Genomic DNA, 16,452 nt, shown 5'->3' on the forward strand with positions numbered 1-16,452 from the left:
CTTAATGCCCCAGCCTTTTTCCCTATTTCTCTTCTCTCCTTGTCCCTGTTTAGATGGAGAGCTGGCAGCTGTGGCCTCAGGCAGGGTGTGTGTGGTAGCTGCAGGATTTGGATGCCAAGTCCTGGGATATCACGCTCACAGAGGCATTTGGGTCTGTGATAGGCTCTGGCACTGCCCTGCCTGCAGCTCCCTGAGGTGCTGTCAGGTCAAGCTGCCTCCTGCATGGCAGAGCCCTTGCTGATCACTCTGTGCCAACTGCTTCCCAATTTGGGATAAGAAATGCACTCTGGCCCCTCTGGGTAGGGTCTGACCCCTATTTACTGTTTCGCTTTTGTTTTATATTGCACCTATAAAATTATCTCACACAAGAAATGCCATTGCATCAAAAATTTGTACTTCCAAGTGCAAGTTTACTTTCAGCAGGCTCTGAGCAAATACTTCAGGAGCTGCTCAATGCTCAAATATCTACCAATCAGGAAAAAGTTTCCTCCAGAGATCTCTTGAACCTGTTCTGTGAGTTGTAGGACAACTGAACATTCCCAGCAGCCAGAAGTGTATTTTACTATACGTGCTCTTGGTTGCCCACCAGTTCATCAGAGAATCCCTCTGACACCAGCTGCATGGGCATTTGTAGGAAAATAATGAACTTCCACAAAGAGGATGTAGCTTGCAACGTGCTCAGGGTGTCATTGCCTCCTTCAGAGTGTTTGAGTACAGCAGCAGCTGGGAGCATCCTGCAACCTGCTTGCAGGAGCTCAGTACTGGGCACTGGCAAGGCCTCAGTTCTCTCTTGAATTCCAATTCAAGACTGGAATTGTCTTGAATCCAAGACAATGTTACAGGTGCACCAGGTGAAATGGAGTGAATTGGACAAAGTGAACTGGATTGGTAAGTGCAGTGATTCTGTTCCACACAGCCAGCAAGGCAACTGTGAAACAAAACTACAAAATGTTCCGTGGTCTTTATTCTCTATGGTCACAAGAAGAATAAACCATCTAAAAATGTCTGTAATGAGGTAGAAAAAGTTGACTAAAAAACTAAATTTAATTGTTCACCTTCCCAGACCAGAACTCATGGGATAAGAAAAGTATAAGTAACAATATTTGTGATAGATGGACTTGAAATAAGAGCCTATGGACTGACAGATAAATTCCTAATCTCTTACTGGTATCAGTGTAAATGGTGAGTGCTCAGGAACTCTAAAAATTAGTGAAATTAGATTCCAGCCAGTGCCTTTGTTCTGAGAGATTTGTTAGAGCAGCTGTTCTAGAATGTGTACTAGAAATCATTTTGCTGTGAGGGAAACAGGGCTATCCTTGGGATGGAAACAGCAAAACACACAGAGAGGATACATTTTTTAACTCTGATAGTGAATTAGTGCCATACCTGTTATTAAGATCCTTTGTTAAATGTTATCACATAGCAAGCTGCATAGATCTTATTCATGGTAAAAAATGACTTGCTTTATCTTCAGTTTTGTTCCCACCTCAGAGAGCCAACTGACTGTTTCAACATGCTATTTTAACTACTCCTTCATGTCTGTTAACACGGGGGCCTGAAGCAGTCATCCAGCATTGATAAATGTCATAAGTCAGTAATGTGCTATGTGGTTTTCTCAGAATGTTTCACTCTTGTTCTGGCTGTCAGGATAGGAGAGAAAGCATATTTAACTTTCTTTCTGGATCCTTCTGTGGATTCCAGTGTGGTCTAGATGATGAAATAAGCATTTACTGTATAGCAGCTGGTGAAAGGTGCCTGTTAAAATGTTAAATGTAGAACTGCTTTAAAAATGATCGTATTGGCTATGGTTAACAGAATGCTTTAAACACAGATTATTTAAATTTTTGCTTAAGATCAGTTTGTAGTAGGAAAAAATGCAACCATAGCAGAAAAATTATGGTACTCAAACTTCCAAAAAAATCCAGTGGATATTTGTCATAATTGCTGCTGTGCAACAGACAACTGGAAAGAGATTACTTACAGTAACACTTGGTTTTCAAAAAGGTTTCATGATTTAAAGCCCCACTCTTTAATTAATTGTATTAGTAAATGAAATTAAAACATCCTGCCAGCCAAACATAATCTTCAAACTGTTGAAGTGACGAGTGATATGCTTGAGGACAAAGCCAGAATGGCCATCATACCTCAGGAGGGGATTTCAGGCATTCTTGCTTTGAGAGAGCACTGGAATATGCCAGTCTCTCATGCTGGGCCTCTCTCTGCTCTGACAGGCAACCTGGCATTGCATAAAGTCCCTTTTGTCAGAATCACAGACGATGCAGGCTGAACCTGCTGAAATGACATTACAGTACTGAATCAAGCACTGTCATGTCAGAGGAGATACAGTGATCAGCCAGCTAGCCCCACGCTGACCCCGAGGTCAGGCTTCAGCAAGGAGGTGTAAGGCAGGCTTAGGCAATTGTTGGGTGGTTTTTTCTGAAGACTGTGAGAAATCCCCAGTATCATCACAAAAGTTGCTGGTGTCAATCTGCTGCTTCTCTGGTGGCAATAGCTTTTCTGGCCGAATGACACATACATGAGCATCTTGACCCAGGGGCTGGCAGATTTTCTGGGGCCATTGTAGAGGCTCTGGAATAATTTTTGTGGGATCTGAATGCTCCTCACTGCTCTGTGCTATTTGAACTAGAGATAGCTGCTACACATTTCCTATGCTACAACAGTGAATTTACATTTAATAATTAACCTGTGTTGGTGGTAATTTGGATTATGTTGACTATAAAATATAACTTTAACCATATTAGAATATGCTTACGGCCAGAATTAGCCTTTCAGAGGCTGACAGAAAAAGAAGTCCAACTGCTGACAAGCTAGTGTAATGTGTAGTGAGCAAGAATAAAAGCCAATATACGACTTAAACAATGTGTTTGTTAATACAATGTAGATAATGGGAAGCTGAGGGAGGCTGTTTCCTCCACAGTTTTGAATCAGTCAGAATATACTATCCTTGAACTGCAGCAGCTGTTTGCCAAGAAGCCCCCCGGTATTTGAATTGTTAGATGATCTTTTCCAACTTTGGTAAAAAAAGTCTTCCAAAACCAACAAAGATAGAAAGAACTCCAAGAGAAAGGGATAAAATTTTTATTTGCTGTTAGTTCATAAATGTCTTGAGTCAGCAGGTCAAATTCAACTAAATTCTTCACATTTGATGAACTGGGGTGATTTTAAGATCGTTGGGACTGATTCTGCAGTGACCCCTGCAAATTAGACTGTAGAGTTAATTTGGTCTAATTTATCGCATGAGTGCCTGACTAATGTAGATTGCTGTACTTAATTCCTGAAGGTGAGCACAATAGTTTGCTTTTTAGAAACTTATTTGAACAACTTCTGAAATGCTTAAGGACTTGAGGATTGAAGGAATTATTGTGAGCAGTATGCTGAACCACTTGGTGAAAAACAATATGTTTTAAAAGTGTAGGTGTGACACAGCCTGATGCATTTAATACTTTACTGAGCATTTTCTGGTTTGTTGTAGGAGAGGAGATTGGTTCTATCCACTTCCAATGGATAGTTACCTTCTTTGGCCTAGATCACATCATATCACACTGTGGGTTTGGTAACTAATTCTGGCCCAAGTCAAATTTGGGGTTTAAGGGTAAAAAAAAAACCAAAAAAACTCCAATATTAAAGTGTTTTTCTTCCTGTTTTAAAGCCATTCCTGTACTTCTAGGATGGTAAAATTAACAACTTTATTAACTGGTCTCTACTTGGCTAAAGTGAAGTGTTCCTTCAGGAAAGGTTGTTGGGGTATTGGAATGTTAGAAAGTTCTGTATTTATATTTAATTTAGAGGGAAAAAAAAGAGAAATTCTGGGATGTGCGTATTGTGTAAAGGCAAATGTGGAAATGGAGCGGCGGGGGAAGATTGAGGGAGATGTTCAGAAAATACAATCTGTGTAAATGAGAGACGAAAAGAATGTGAGACAGAAATTGTTCTTGGTTTTAAAAGGAAAGGGAGAGCCTATTCTCTTTGCCTCCTTCAACAAGTTTGTCTAAGTCTGCCCTGGAAGAGGTCAGGGATGAGCTGGGATGGCCACCCTCACAGTCTGGCAAACATTCTGCTGGTGGCTGCTCACAAAGGAGTGACACATTCCTTTGAAACTGTCAGGGTTGCTTGCTCCCAGCTTGAACAGCGAAGAAAATTGTGTGAGGAGGAACTGATGACTGCAGAATTAGTAAAAGAAGTTCATGTGGAACATACCACAGCTCCTGAGCAGGATTCTGTAATCCTAGATGGGATGGCTTTGCACTGTGCTTTCACATTGTTTGCCCTTTTGTATTCCCGGGGACTATTTGGAGAAGCAAATGCTCTTTGGCATGAGTCTGGCCCTGCATAATTTACATTACTGTTATTGTATTTTATAGCATAGCATGTGGGATAAAGACTGGGTTCTGAACAGAGTGTATGGAAATGTGGCTGCCATTTGTCAGCCTGGATTTAATTGCAGTGGCTGTAGCAGTGAAGATTGAGAGACCAGAATGTGCCTGCACACAGACAGAAGCATCAAGAAACAGTTTTAATGGAGAGTGGCCCAATTCTTTATCAGGTTTTAATCCTGTTTTCTGACAGTACAAGTCTGGACTCTTACTGATTTAGACAAATTTGGGGAGAGGATAGGAGAAGGAGAATTCTGAGAGACAGAACTCGTACAGTTGTAGGTACCTTCTGATGCTGCTGCTGTATCCAGCTGTTGTGTTAGTATTCATTCCAGGACAACACTTCAGAAATAAAATTCTATAAAATCAAAGGGAAGAAAAAAGTGACAGAACCAGATTGCCTCACAGTAGTTAGCTCAACAAAGCCTGGCACAGTCAACCAATTAAACACATGCTTAAATATCAGCCCTTTCAAAATTTGGTAAATCTTAGAAGCACAAACTTATGCTTGTGCTTTAGAGCTTTGCTGGTCTAGGCTGAGGGACTGGGAAAAAGGAGTTTTTTTAATACTGAAGAAATATGGGCGTCTGGAATTTGTCTAGTTTTTATACCTCAGTGGAACAGGTGTAAAAAAGCACTGCACCCCAACAGCAGCCTTGTGCAGCATCAGTGCACATGGAAATGTCTGCAACATCTGTGGGTGATGCAGGCTCAGAACACGTTACCCCAGTCTCTGACAACAGGTATTCTTCTGGAAATGCATGAGGGCCAAATTCAGACCTGAGAGAGAGAGAGCTTCAGTCCAAAATTACAAACACATACCCTGGATCTGAACTTGACCTTAAGCTGATTTGGATTTCCAGTAAAAATATATCAGAGAAACCAGAGGGATTTTCTCCCCTGATTTTTGCAAGAAATGTTTTGATGAAAAAATTCGTTTCTGGTGGTAAAACACATGATGATATTAAGAGGAATGCAACTAATTAAGAATGAACAGGAATTGAATGAATTGATTTGCCTACAATCTCTGTGGAAAAAAACCTAGCTGGCAAGCTGCAGGTGCTTCTCAAGCAGGAGGCGTTGCTTTTCTAAAGAGACTGTATTTATTATGGGTGGCTGGATATCTGCATGCTGGCTCAGTTCCCTGTAGTAAGGAACTGACCACATTACTATGTGCAAACACAGGGTTCACTCAAGTGGTACTAAAAAGAGAAGAGGTGGGGCAAGCAGAGCTTTAAAAAGAAGAGAGGAGTCCATCCAAGTCTGGATGTAAAAAACAACTGCGTGTCGGAGAAGGACGGTACCTGGAGATTTTGCTCCCTGCACTCCACTGAGAGCTGCGCTGAAGAGTTTTCTGAATTCTCTGCTTTAGAGATTTAAACAGCAGCTTTGTTGCAAGGAAATTTGAAGCGATCCTTGTGAGCACAGCTTTTGAGCTGTTTTAAATTTGTGGCAAGAGTGTCAGGCATTTCATACTTGGCTTCCAAAAGAGAAAAAAGAGAAAGAAAGAGTGAGAGAAAAAAAGCCCTGATGTGTGTGGGGAAGAAATCTCCCAGGAATTTCTTCAAGGTTGTAGTAAGACACAGTAAGGTCTAAAGTGACAAGAAAAGCAAGGCAAAGATAAAACTTGAAATTGTGATAAGATGCCTGAGTCTAAAGTGACAGATTGCAGAAAACTTTTGGGATTACACATGCTCATCTTGTCCTGGATATGACTGAATACAAGCTAGTTTTTCTCTAGTGACAGCTCAAAAAACCCCTCAAGATTATGTTTCTCTTCCTTGTTGCTTTTTTGCCAGTGGTTTTTAAAATTGGTTTTGTCAGCCTCTCAGCTCTGCAGCACTGGAACTGTCCTAATGGATACAGATTAAAGCCTGAAAACTCTGCTTGTGTAGGTAAGTTGCTGAACATTCCCAGATTAAGAAAACTGCATTTATAGTCTCTTAATTTGGCTTTAAAATTTTTGAAAAGTTTTTTTACAGATTGATTTTGTGTTGTACTGGCAGAACTGATAAATCAGCTTCTCAATATCTGTTGCATTTCAAAATGAACAGAACATTTTTTTTTTTCTTTCAGAAATCAGCACTTGTCTGTTGCTTTAACTATCAGAAAGCAGAATAGGTTTTCATATGATCATTAACTGGTCTCCAGTTACCAAAAATCCTTGCCATAGCTTTAGTGTCTCCATAGTTTCAGTACATGAGCATGCATGTATTCATGCTTCAATATATGAAAAGTTTGAGTATAGGTGTATTTTTTATTTCTGTATACATATATGAAGAATGTTTTAATGGTTATTTATTCGGATGCATTTAGATGTGGGCTAGACAACTTTAAAAGCTGTTTTTTCTATGCCTATTATTACATATAGAAGTGTGTGCTCATGCTAATAATGCATCTCGTACAATACGTGGATAGCAGGTTGCTTAATACTGTGGCAGGGAGGTCTGGGAAAAATGTGCAACACTAACACTCCTGTGATCATCTCCAGTGATTTGGAGCACATAACATGCAGGTTCCAATTCTTTACAAAGTGTAAGACAAAGGATGACAGAACGCTTCTCCCTCCCCTGCTACCGTGAGATCCAATTTTTTCAAGAAATCCGGAGCCAATGAAGTCGTGAGCTTTGCAATTGGGAGATGAGGAAATGCTCTGCAAGGATTCAAGCAGCTCCTGATACTTGGAGTTAATGCTTTTGCCTTTGATTCCTTGGGCTTCAGAGGCTCTGACTCAGTTCTTGTCACGATTCTAGTGATGCAGTAACAGGTGCTCCCTCTGTGCTTTCTGCCAAGAAATATCATCTTATAAGCACAAAATAGAAGCCTGCATGTTAAATGCTGTCAAGTTGAGGGGGGAGGAGCTGGGCATTTTTTGTGTACAAATTGTAAACCTGACTGAAGGTTTATCTGAGAGCCAAACACAGCTAGAATGCTCCTACCCTGGTGCTTCAGTTCAAACGACAAGCACACTTCTGAAATTAATCTCCATATTGCCACCTCTTACTAGGTTCGCTTCATGTTGAAAAACACTCTCAAAGTGCATAGACTGGACTCCCTTTAGGCAAACTTAAACCAGAGGGAGTCCCTGTAGGGATCATCTTCCCTCTTTTTGGTGTTGGTGGCCATTTGGTCCATGGGAGCAGCCTAGGCCCGGTGCTCTGTAAGTTCAGGCTGAGATACATGCAGTGGGTGTGCCATATCCTTAGCAGCTGTTGCTGTTTACACAGCCTTTCCTATAGATCCATACCATTTGCTAGCATGTACTTAGCCTCCAAGAGCTCTTCAGGATGTCCATTAGTTATGGCTTCTGCATTACTGGGTTTCCCAATTAAGTGCTTGTGTATAATGGGAGAATCCTACTGAGATGAAGGGAATTGCTTGGCAACTGTTCAATGAGTCAAAAACCCACTCTAAATATTAATATGCAAAAGGCTGCAAAGGCTTTTTTTTCCCCCAGTGGACATATTTTGCACATTGATGCATATTGCTCTTCCATTAATGAAGACATAACCAGTTCTGCATAAAATCTTTTCTGTTGAAAATTAGCTGCTGTATGAGTGAAGAACTCTAGATAAAGCACTGAAACAGATTGGCCGGTAGCTCAGCAAAGTTGCCAAGAAATAGCAGCAGAAGAATTCTCCTGCGTAAGAGTTGATGTTACTGTGACATACTCTGAGCAATTCCATGTGACACAGAGTAAGTGAAAAATGAGAAGCATTAAGGCAATTTTTCACTTACGGGCCACTGGATTACAGGCGATTAAGCAAAGGTGAAATTTTGACATGAAATGTAAGACTGCAGGATGCTTTGGTGTAAGGGATTTCCCTCTCTCTTTCCTTTGTACACAACTGGTGCTCCGAGCAGAAGACCGGACGCGTGATATTCTAGTTCAGTAATGATGTGGGACAGAGGGTGCAGTGGAAGCAAGTGGCAGGAAGCTGGAGGCAGGCTTTGAAGGTAATACTGGAGATAAAAGTGGTGAGTGGGAGATGTGATTCATACCACTGCACTCTGAACAATGACAGCAAGCTGAATCGTGGCTTGGCCACCATTCTTGGCGAGCTGTAATAGATACAACAATTGCAAAAGGCTCTTAATCATCTGAGGCTGTGGTGGCAACCTGCCAGCCATAAGGATTCCCCTGAATTGGGAAGGTGTCTGCTCTTTGTTAGTGAGCTGCTACAAGTGATACATGCCAGAATGTGTGTAGGCTTTTCTAGATCTGGTTTCCACACTGTGGCTTAAGACGAAGGTCTAGGTCGTCATCTTACGTTGCTAAATAGCTCACTCCTTATTTAGTTCTTTCATTTCTATAGATATTCAAAGATCAAAGACCTCCTCATCCTGTGGAAGTAGGATGAAATCTAACCCTAAATGTCTCACATAATTTTATACAGTTATTTTAAGAGAGATTATTTTAATCCTGACTTATTGTGACAAGAAAGAAGGGACCTTTCTGAGGCACTGTTAGTCCCAAAACAGCAGGGCTTATAGGAAACAAAGTATGGGAGAAGAGATCACAAGGTCAGAGCAAAACTGGCCTGGTGAATGAATGCATCAATATATTGACAAGTTATGGTAGAATTGGAAGCACTTCTGCAATTTTTGACATGCCAGCTTGAATTAATAGCTTATTTTAATATGCTATGAGGACTGTGGATCAGTCACCTTCAATAACTCGTTTTGTAGACTCCAGTGGAAACATTGAACCTTCTACCTCTGAAAACAAATAGTCTGGCCTACAGAGGAGCTATTATTGCTGCAAAGAAAAAACCACATGCATAGTTGGTCCCAGGATAGCTTTGATTTGTAACACATTTGAAAATGTAAGCATAACACCGTGTACCAGAGGATGGGCCTCTGCCTGCTGGAACCAGTTTCCTTGTGCCCTCCTGAAACACCACGTAAACAACAGTATTTTTTATTCTCTCTAGGTACATAGATGCTTTCCCTACTCAAAACTGAAAAAGTTTTCCATGTCTGTCTGAAGAAGGCCCTAGAGCAGCCTCTTGCATTATCAATTTTAGAGTAGACATTAATGTCTGTTAGTCTTGGGCTACCCTAGGCAAATATATTATCTTCTTGGTACTTCAAGACTGTACTTTGGCTTCAGGGCTGACTTTAAATACTCTGTAAGTTTGAAAAATGAAGAAAGATAATAATTTTTAAGATACCCAACAGTATTGTAAAAAAGTCTTGGAGAAGGCAAAACAAACCCCCTATTATTGAGATTTTGCCTAATCATAGATTCTTAAGCTCAGCACATCTCTACCAAATTCTGACATTAACTGTTGAGCCCTTGTCACTTCTACAGAGCTAACATGCTGCTCATTCCTACAGAGCTACAGCCTGCAATTAGAAGGTGACAACTGCAGCTATCTAGGTCAGCTCTTTTGGTCACATGCTTCCTTCTGTGTGTCAAGCTTTACTCTCTTCTTTCTTCCTGTTCACCTCTCTCCTACCACAGAGATGAAGAACATAAATTATTAGTCTTTGTTTCACATCTTTAAATTCCTCCTAACTATCTAAGTCCTGTCTCCACTTTACTCCATACTTCTGAAGACATGCTGTTAAAACTTCTTGTGCATATTCTGAGAAATATGAAATGCCAAAACCTTTTTAACTCCTTTCTTTCTTTGCAAGCATCTCATAAGGAGCAGTAAGAGCCAATGAAATGAGCAGCAGCTCCCTACCCCTGTCATGACAGGGATAAACCTGATGAGATGCCTGTGCTTCCCTCAGTATTTCAGAAGAGCTGCAGTGGAGGTGTGTTTTTTCCTTGTTTTTAGCAGCTGTTTTCCAGCTAGCTCACTTCTTATTATACTGACGTGGGGGAAGGAGCTTGAAAAGATTTTTGCCAAATGGTAGTCAGGAATTCTTGAACGTGGGTCTGAACCACAGACCAACTCATGAGAAGATTCACATTGAGCTGGATCCGGCTGAATGTGGAGAAATACTATCTTCAGCTGTGAAAACTTGGATCAAAATAGGAAGGAGGCAAATATGTAACAAGAAAAGACAGAAATGGCATCACCCATCACATGATGCCTAATATTAAAGAGGGCTAAGGGGCAGACTCCCCAGCCAGTAACTAATATTAAAAAACTCATTGTTTTGCCCAGTGTAAAATAGCAGTTACTAATTTCATATTCTGTTCTAAAAAAAAAAAACCTGACTACTTTTTAGTACCTAATTTGAAATCTGATTTTAAAGGGAGCTAGATGACAGTATTAGATGATGCCTCATGGTCTCCATCTTTGAAAGGCAAGCCAGCAATAATATGTTGGAAGTTGCATGATCCAGGAAGTAGAGGCCTGTTTTGTAGCTACTAATTTACACATAGGCTTTATTTCACACAGAATTTATTTCAAGAGTAGAATTTTTTTTCCATTCTAGTGAGCAAACACTTGAGATGAGAGTCCAGAAAAGAAAAAAAAAAGATGCTGTCATTCCTGGGGTTCTCTTTTGCCCTTTCTCTACAAGAGGTCTGCAACTGTTTTCTAAATTATATTTAAATTCTGAATTTAATTCCATTTTATACTTGATAAATCATATGTTGTCGCTTGGTGTCACATCTGTGACATGATCATCTCTGGGCTAGAAGACACCAGGAGCTGTAACGCCCTCATTGTGCTCATACTGTATTTCTTACTGTCATACATGAGCATTTCACAGCCTCTACCCTCTCAAAAATTGTGAGTGATCAGGTTGTACTTTAAGCCTCATTTAAAATTGGAAATAAAATACATTATACTGTGCATCACCTCTTTCATTTTGACCTGCTGATAGCTGGAGTGTCTTCTTCCATTTCTAGCTGTCTTCCATTCCTTGAGCTGGATGCTTTAAACACAATAGATAAAAGCAATGGGCTGCCTGCTTTGTCACCCAGATGAATTTTCATGTTCAGCCTTGCTGAAAAGATTATGGTGGTGGTTGGACACAGCTGATTGAATTAATCACGAGTCCAACTCACCAGGAAGTAGCTTTGCATGAGGTTATTTGAGTGTATGTATCTGCACGTATACTTTATGTATATAATGTATGTATTTGGGGCCATAATGAAATTCAAGTTCTGGCTCACTGTGGTTTCTCTGTGTCCCTGCCAGGCATACTAATGCTTCAACTTTCTGCAACCAGAGCCTTTCTCAGGACTCTCAATAAAGTAGTATATTTGTATGCAAAGTCTTTGAGAGCTGCCAACATCGTGATGACATGATTCATCGTTTTTGCTGATTCTCAAGGCATTTTTTGCATAAAGAAGTCTTTGAGAACCAAGCAGAACCTCATTCTTCCTTTCAGGGCTGGCTGTCAGGGCACTGCAGACAGCTTTTGTGTTCACTAAGCCGATTTCTTTCACAGGGTAAAGTTCCCACTGGGGGATGTGGTTGCCAGGACACGTAAAACAGCTTCAACAGGATGCAACTCCATGCTTTCCTTTGGCACTAAGAGTGCAGATGAAGGAACTGCTAGTTACACCTGATGGATGGTTTTATTCTCTTAAACCTTAAAAACCAGTCTTGTTTTGTTTATTTTGTTTTGGGGTTGGTGGTTTGATTGGTTGATTGGTTGATTTGGTTTGGGTTTTTTGGTTAGATTTTTTTTGTACTTTAAACAACACAGAAAATGTGTTAAGCATGGGATCCTCTTCCATTGTTAAACCCATAAAGCTAAACATTCACAGTGCTGTGGCTTGTTTCACAATAACACTGTCTCTTGGCTCTTCCTGCTTTCCACTGGAAGGGCACTGTCCAGTGGCTGAGCTGCCTGTGGCCCTGTGGCCCTGCTCTGTTTTTGGTCACCTCTCCTTCCACGAGAGCCATTCTTCAGCTGCAGCCACAGCTTGCTTTTCAGTATGTGTGGGATTTGCTTTGACTGTGTGAATTTTGGTGGTGATGAAAATGGACAGGCTGATAAAACTGAAATCTTCTCTTCAAGTACAATTACTGGGGAAGGAATATGAATTCCTGTGGCCTGACCAACCAGTGTTCTCATTCTTGGACAGTCAGGTTTGTATACTCACATAAATCTGGGAAATTCCCCCTGGAAATAAAGGGTCATTGTCCTTTTACCTTGGTCTGTTGCTCAGTAACCTGTGTCTGGTTAAGCATGTCTTCCCAGTCTGACCTTGGCTTTAGAATATTCACTGCCTTCAGGGTTTTCCCTAGGAGCTAGTTCGCTTAGTGATTCACCCTTCCTGTTAAAATGTGAATTTAATGTCTGAATTTGAATTCCCTGGCTTTAGTTCTCAGCTATCAGTGCTTGTTAAATTGTTCCTGAAAAAGATTTTGGTGTCTTTTAGAAAATCTGCTGCATTTTCTTCATGAAGGTATTAATTTGTGGTGCTTAATCCTTCTTCCAAGCTTCTTTCTGATAATTTAAGCATTCTGAGCTCTTGAATTTCTCATAGAAAGCCACTTTTCTTTACCTTCAAATCAGGCTTTCTATCCTTATTGTACACACTTTCTAATTTTTCATGATCCTTTAACGACCTTTATCTGAAAATACAACACAGTGCCAATATAGACTGACCACTGCCATATAGAAAAGCATTTTTTTCCTCACAGTCATTAATTTCTCCTGTGTTTATTTGTGTTGTGATTTTCTTGTCAGCTTTCTGTCCATTATGAACAAAAATTGTTCTCAGAGAAAGGAGTCTTTCAGATACAATCTATAGGCCAGGCCTATTTTTTTTACTCTTAGTTAATGAGCTCTTTATTGTGATTGAATAATAGCTCATCAGTGCTTCACATTGCTTAATCAAAAAAACCTCTCTCTTTAGCAATCCTGTATCTACACAGTTGCATTTTTCACCCATACTTGTGATTTCCACAGAGAAATAACCCCATTTAGCAAGCAATTACTGTAATAAAAGTATATTGACAAACATAAGCTACATTATCAACACATTCTCACACCTGCTGTGCTGCTGGTGGCTGGATCAGGTCAAGTGTCCAGCTTAGTCAGCCTGTTACTTGATTTAACAACCAGTGCATCAGGGAGGGAGGGGCAAACAGCGTTCATGTCTAACTCTGACAGCAGCTGGACAAGGAGCTGAGGTCATCACAGCCCTCCCTCCTGGGCCAGCAAAGAGCCTTTCAGTGCCAGTGGCACCCAGGCAGTTCTTGCCAGGAGTATCTGGTTTTAGTGGTGACCTGGAGCCCATGGTGTCTGTAGCACATTAACACACTTCTAAGCCCATCAAACCTTCCTAGAGGGGATTTGGAAGAGTTTCTCTTTTAATGCCGTGGGGAATGGAATGTGCAATCCTAGTACATGTGGGAAAATATGCTCCTGAAAGCTGATTGTTTGGAGAACATTGGAAGTTAGAATTAGAGTACTTTATGGAATTACATTGCTGAAAATGCTTCTGCTTTATCTTGGTGATCAAACTAGAGTCAGTTGCAGGTGTTCTGACTACATTTCATGTGTTGTCAAATTACTTCAGCTGCTCTTTGGAGCACAAACTTGTGGGAAAACTCTGCAAACAATATGGAAGCTTTCCCTAGCTGGTACAGACACATTAGGTAGCCATTGACATTCTTTTTGAACACCTTTGGTACTTGGGCACAGATGAAACCCCCTGTAACACTTTCTAAGCATAGTTTCTTAAAGCAGTTGCTGAGTTGCTGAGAAAGTTTCTTTCAAAGTCTTTTGTGAGTTGGTTAAATTGCTGTTCCCTGTAGTCAAGGTGTTGTTCCTTAAACTAAGGGAATTCTCAAATAACACACACAGACCTGGTTTTGGTCGTGAATCCAGGTTCTTTAGTGACTTATTCAAATGCATCTCTTTAAAATAAAATGTTTTAATTCCTTGATTGCTGCATGTGCTGAGTCACATGGTAAAGTACAGAACAAAAGCCACTGACTTCAACTAGAACTTGGGCAAGAAAAAAGCTGCTCCTTAGGGCAACCATCACACAGTAGTTGAAGAAGGAAAATATACAGGAAATATGCCATCATATGGTACTGTCAGATGTGTGGTACCTTGGGAAGTTGCTATCAGATGTTTTTGTTTTGTGCAGGAACTAAAATTTATCTCAATTTTGTGGGACAATTATCCATGGTGCTGCAAATATCTTTCCCCCTTAAACTACAATCCTCAGTGGAAGTCTTTTTTTTAAACCAGATTCCTTTGTTTAGTACTTAATAGTCACTTCCTCAAGCCCTGACAAAACACCATAAGTACTTCAAATGTCTTTCAATTCCTAAACCTTCTGGCCTAACCTATCAGCTAAAAGCCTAGTTTCTAATTAATTTGCTCAGTGCCTTGTTTTGGGCTTGTTTCTGTCAGAATACAGTGGGAATTTCAGCGTTTTGTATGTCTGTTTGAGATCTGACTCAAACAAAAATGAGCTCAGTGTTGACCTCAGTGCTGTGACAATCTGTTTTCCTCTTTGCTGTTTTGCAAAGTCTGTTAATTTGTTGGCGAAATTATTACTGTTGAAAAAGGGATAAAGACAGAAGCAAGCAGCTGCAAGCTGCATTTGCATAGCAAATAATAACACAAATCAAGACCAGTCTGTTCCCTGTGTTTGAGCAATTAGAGAGCAGTGCCCAGACAGCAGGGAAAAGGGTAATTTCCCTGGGCAATCAAAAAACCCAAAATAAAAACTCAACACCCTGCAAAATCACTGTGAATGTGACAATGATAAATTACCCCCCCCACCCCACTATAAGTCTGAAACCAATGCATGAAGGAATACATAGCCAGCCTCATTTAATTTTTTCATGATGGGATATTAAATTTTGTGACAACTTATTATTAGATAAGTTTGTCAAAGGTATTCATTCCCCCTGTTCATTGCTGCTTTTGCTAGCTGAATTGTCCTGATCTTTTTCAAATACCTATTTCAGATATTGATGAGTGCCTTGAAGGTGGTTTGGGAACCTGTGGCCAAACCTGTATCAATACTCCAGGGTCGTACATCTGCTCCTGTTTGCCTGGCTACTCCTTGGCTATTGACAAGCAGTCTTGCTATGTGAACGGTAAGGGCATTTTCTTTTTTGAGAACTGAAAAAAGGCTTTGGAGATTCAGCTAGCATTCCTTTTCAAAGTGAACCAGGCCTGCTGGTCCCTCCTTGTCACTGGCTGGGGTTCTCTGGTTTGCTGACAAAAAACTGCCTCTGCTACTGTGTGGGTAAGAGGCAAGGCCAAAAATGAGTGCCACAGAAGAATGATGGTGAAGAATGTAAACTAGGGTGGTAGAAAGATGAATGAACATATGAAAACAAACCACTAAACAATTACTTCCTATTTGCCCTCTCTGCCACTTTAAAACTGTAAATTCTCTAATCCCATTCTTACTTCCAAGAAGACATGGCAATACACAAGACTCTGCTCCCTTGGCTGCTTTCAGTCTGCTGGCATGGGTGTCTTCCCAGTATGTTTAGGTTCTAGGGACAGTGCTGTATGATTAAAAGCATGAAGCCCTTATTTTTGCTTTCACCCATTGGCAGTTAAAGCACTTGAGTCCTACTGTGAATTATTTCTCTCCCTTCCTCTGACATGAGCATATAAATTGATTTTTAAATGTGGGAGATGCATTTAAATTTTAAAGTTTTTAGCTCTTCTAAGAAAATATTTGCAGTTGCAGCCTTTGATTAATCCTCATTTTGTCCTCAACTGATGCTACCCAGGGAAAAAAAAAAAGAGATTTTATTGGTTAGCTTAATCAATAAATTATTGCATCTAGAGTATGAGGTGGGAGTGCTCTGAAGTTCATCTCTTACCTCTCCACTTTGACTCCCTGAATGCTTGGCTTTGGTTCCTGCCTGGGATACTCCATAGCTCCCTTCTGATCCAGGACCCCAAGTTTTCTATTTTTTGGCTAGTATTTTTTGGCTAGTGTTTATCTTGCTAATGCAGAGATGGGATGTGACAAGGCACGTTTCTGACCTGAGAAGTGGGAGCTGTACTTGAGTCCCTATGTGTGTAGACTTTGGGACCATGAACATAACCACAATTATTCTGTTGAGCTCCCAAACTGTCATCAAAACAATTATTTTAGTCCAGGCCCTAGAATCATCACAATTGTCTGCAACATGTAACTCACACAGAC

General features: G+C 40.5%; 1 protein-coding gene across 6 annotated transcripts in view; it reads left to right on the forward strand.

Annotated features, from left to right (window-relative positions):
* Positions 1-5,639: 5,639 nt before the first annotated feature.
* Positions 5,640-16,452, forward strand: part of EGF (epidermal growth factor) — a 58,317-nt gene continuing 47,504 nt past the window's right edge. For 5 of the 6 annotated variants that reach the window (XM_059844262.1, XM_059844266.1, XM_059844263.1 and 2 more), the window contains exons 1-2: positions 5,640-6,289; positions 15,248-15,379. In XM_059844262.1, coding sequence (XP_059700245.1) covers positions 6,163-6,289; positions 15,248-15,379 — 259 coding nt within the window. In that variant the 5' untranslated portion in view covers positions 5,640-6,162. The remainder of the gene's footprint in view (positions 6,290-15,247; positions 15,380-16,452) is intronic. The other variant, XM_059844264.1, reaches the window with a different exon arrangement.

The sequence above is a fragment of the Haemorhous mexicanus genome, chromosome 4 (genome assembly GCF_027477595.1).
Source record: "Haemorhous mexicanus isolate bHaeMex1 chromosome 4, bHaeMex1.pri, whole genome shotgun sequence".
Classification (NCBI taxonomy): Eukaryota; Metazoa; Chordata; class Aves; order Passeriformes; family Fringillidae; genus Haemorhous; species Haemorhous mexicanus.